General features: G+C 42.8%; 1 protein-coding gene across 1 annotated transcript; it reads right to left on the bottom strand.

Moving 5' to 3' along the window:
- On the bottom strand, positions 1–2,819 carry LOC120472324 (zinc finger MYM-type protein 1-like). Its single transcript, XM_089129747.1, has 5 exons — positions 2,069–2,819; positions 1,806–1,921; positions 1,664–1,734; positions 1,273–1,387; positions 1–798 (listed from the first exon to the last, which is right to left on the bottom strand). Exons 1-5 carry the CDS (start codon positions 2,817–2,819, stop codon positions 319–321), a joined length of 1,533 nt encoding a protein of 510 aa, XP_088985873.1. The 3' UTR covers positions 1–318.
- Positions 2,820–3,404: the final 585 nt, after the last annotated feature.

The raw sequence follows: 3,404 nt of genomic DNA, 5'->3' as shown, positions 1-3,404 counted from the left end.
GTAAGAGAATGACCGTGTGTGTGTGTGTGTGTGTGTGTGTGAGAGAGAGAGAGAGAGAGATAGAGATAAGTGTGTGTGGTTCGAAATGAGTGAGTTGGAGAGATAGATGGAGGGCGAGTGTGTGTGAGAGAGAGGAAGACAGAGTAAAGGAGTAGGGAGACTAAGGTATGGTGTCTGTGACAGTTAGATTTGTGTGAATGAGAGAGGTAGATGGAGTGAATGTGTGAGTGAGTGCAGGGGGTGAGTGAGTTAAAAGGGATGGGGAAATCTTATTTGTACAGGAACTTTGCTCGTCTATCTTTCTGAGTGGCAAATCTCTCAATGACCCTTGTGTTGAAATCTGGAATGTCCCGTGTGAGTTTTTTTCTCTATAGAGAGCATAGCCAGAGCGTTGAGGCGATCTTGTGCCATAGTGTTCCTGAGGAAAGTTTTTATCCTCTTTAAAGTTGAGAAGCACCTCTCTGATTCTGCAGTTGTCATTGGTGTGGTGATGAGGATCTTGAGAAGACTTACAGTTTCAGTGAATGTGTCTTGAAGGTTATTTTCCATTAGAACCTGAAAGAGAGCCAGTGCACCACTGCAACCCTGGAAGTCCTCATTTTCGTAGATTAGGGACAGTTCTGTTTTAAGTCTAGCTTTGTCCAACATGGGGTAGGCATCCACTGTGGTTTGTAGTGCTGAATCTGGGAACTTTCTGCTGTGTTGGGGGAACAAGTCTCCTTGCAAGAGAGTGGCGCTGATGAGATGCTTGGTGAAAGAAAACCTCTCCTTGGCATGGCTCATAATGGTATCACATACCTATGAAATGATGCATAATAGTAGAAAAGTAAACACAGAAAACATGAAGTTTTCACATTTCTCATTTCAACAGTAAAAATTAAATCAGCATTTTATAGCAGTTACAATTTTGTTATGAGCAAGTAAATTTTATTAATTATAATTCACTATCATACAAGTATCATTTTCTTACACACACACACACACACACACACACACACGCGCGCACGCACACACACACACACACACACACACACACACACACACACACACACACAATCTCAATAAGCTTTATTGGCTATCTGTCACTCTCTCTCACTCACACCATAATAATCAAATGCATAAATGTGAAAAAAAAAAATATCTTAATTTCTGCATTCTCCAGTAGATAGATATGTCTCTAATAATGACAATTCAGAATACAAAAATGTGCAAACAAACTCAAATACATATAGGCTAATAGAATACAGAAATAGATTTTTTGTTACTGCTTACCTCTATTGCCAGATGCTGTTGCGTTTCTTCTCCCATTGCCCTCCGTTTCTTCGGGGGTGGTTCCTGTACAGGTCCCCTATACCCCTCATCCTCAACTAGAGAAGGAACGGAGTCCCTGATCCAAAACAAGTTTCACAAGTCACTCTCCACCCTGAAATTACTGTATCAGAAACTAACTTGCTGGAGATAGAAAGATAATTGTAATAAAACTGTATTAAAATATGTGCAATTATTGTGTTGGGCCTAGTCAATGTTATCTAAATTCATCACAAATAAATTCACTAGTCTAACATGGTGGCAAAATTGTGATATTTATAATAAGTTCTATTGTACTCGGCTATATGGTTTTATGTTTTTATTGTTAAGGCTAATATGCCCAATCATAGCCTACCTGATAGCCTGGATGCTGTGAGTGAACCTCTGGGTGATCCCTGCGATGAAGACAGAGTCTATGTTCCTCTTCTGAGGATGGTAAACAGCATGTCTACATGTGGCATAACTTTGTGGAATAACGCCAGAATGAAACAGAAAACCTCATCTTCCAACATTCTGATACAACCCCCGGCCTCTCTTTTCGATATGGCATCAAAGTCTCCACTGTCTCGAATGGTTTGGAAGCACTTAATCAGTTCAGCTTTGTGCTCGGAAACTGTGTCAACAGCACGACTATGGAAGTTTCATCGCGTTGTTGAAGTACCTGGAAGTCGGTGTGCCACCACTTCATCCAGCACTGCCGTTCGTTTGAATGACTTGGAAAAAAAGGCAGAAACCCCCCCAATGTCTGAAAAAAACTGACCGATCTTTGGGATGTGAGATGTTGCCTGCTGCATTATGAGGTTCAACTGATGCACGTAACAGTGAACGTAGTATGCACTCCCGTAGACGTCTTGCACTTTGCGCTGCACTCCACCAGTAGCAACCCTCATCACTGCGGCACCATCATAGGCCTGGGCAATTAATTTTTTCTCTTGTCCCGCAGGAAGAATGGTGCTCAGCCTTTCTAATAACGCAGTGGCAATCGTATCAGCGGTCGCATTTGGAAGCGCAATAAACTCAAAAAAGCGTTCTTGAATGTTATTGTGACCATCTATGTACCGTAACACAAGCACGAGCTGACAATGAGTGCAGATGTCGGTTGTCTCGTCTGCCTGAATGGCAATATAGTCCGAGTGTTTCACCTCTTCCAGAATGCGGTCTCTGAGAACTGACAACATGCAGTCTAACAGTTCATTTTGCACGGTCTTCGAAGTGCCTTTAAAAACACTAGCGTTCTCCAGGTGTACCTCTAACTCACGGTCGATTGAGGACATGAGATCAATTAGACCCAGGAAAATCCCAGGGTTTTCTGATGCGTCACTCTCATCGTGACCGTGCAAGGCAAGTTCAAAGGCACCACAAAATTTCACGGCATCAATGATCTTTGACAAAATATGCCGATTTCTGTCCACCTCCTCGTTGTGCCTTCTTATGGCAATGCGGTGTCCCTCATCTAACTGTGTGACTATGTTAATTCGGCCTAGCATGGCTAGCTTCAGAGAGTTGTCCATATGCACTCTTGTCCCCTCATGTTTCTTAATGCGTTCTGACATATGTTTCAGGTCTGTCACCCCTGTCTGTCTCCACGAGCTATCACAAGCACTTGTTTTAAAAAGTAAGCAAGGGAAGCAAAATATTGCATTGGCATAACCACAGCTAGTAAGCCAAGACTTTTGATCGAACCAACTTCTGGAAAATGTTCTTTTGTATGTTTTCTCCTTTTCTCGCGCCTGTTGGGATATATTCACGTCTGGCTTGTCTGGTCCGAGTTTTTTACAACGAGTTTTTCTGCTAAAGTTCTTCTTTCGAATGGATACAGCTGTAGAGATTTAACTGCATTTGGGGCAAGGTCAATTCCCACGACTAACTTTACATTATTTCCACTCGACGTCACTGGCGCTGCCATTCTGCTCTCATCTGAGGTAAAAAAATGTCCCGCGGTGCACTCCCCTAATCTGATACTGTGGGCGATATTTTCAGCGCCCCCAAACCATAAAATTTGACAACGCTGATTGGCGAAATATAAACTTTTTTGCATAGCAACCGGGGAACCATTGGCTTAAAATCCAGCACTGTGGGGCTGAGCGAACTGGCGC

Source organism: Pimephales promelas, chromosome 4 (genome assembly GCF_988280905.1).
Source record: "Pimephales promelas chromosome 4, fPimPro1.hap1.1, whole genome shotgun sequence".
Taxonomy (NCBI): domain Eukaryota; kingdom Metazoa; phylum Chordata; class Actinopteri; order Cypriniformes; family Leuciscidae; genus Pimephales; species Pimephales promelas.
The sequence above is the reverse complement of the archived record's forward strand: the minus strand, read 5'-3'. Positions and strand labels throughout refer to the sequence as shown.

Coding starts and splice junctions, on each gene's coding strand:
- LOC120472324 (XM_089129747.1), bottom strand. CDS start 2,819: ATGGACAACTCTCTGAAGCTAGCCATGCTAGGCCGAATTAACATAGTC. Junction 1,922..2,068: donor ATCTCACATCCCAAAGATCG/GTCAGTTTTTTT, acceptor CTGTTGACACAG/TTTCCGAGCACAAAGCTGAA. Junction 1,388..1,663: donor CACAGCATCCAGGCTATCAG/GTAGGCTATGAT, acceptor GTTTTGGATCAG/GGACTCCGTTCCTTCTCTAG.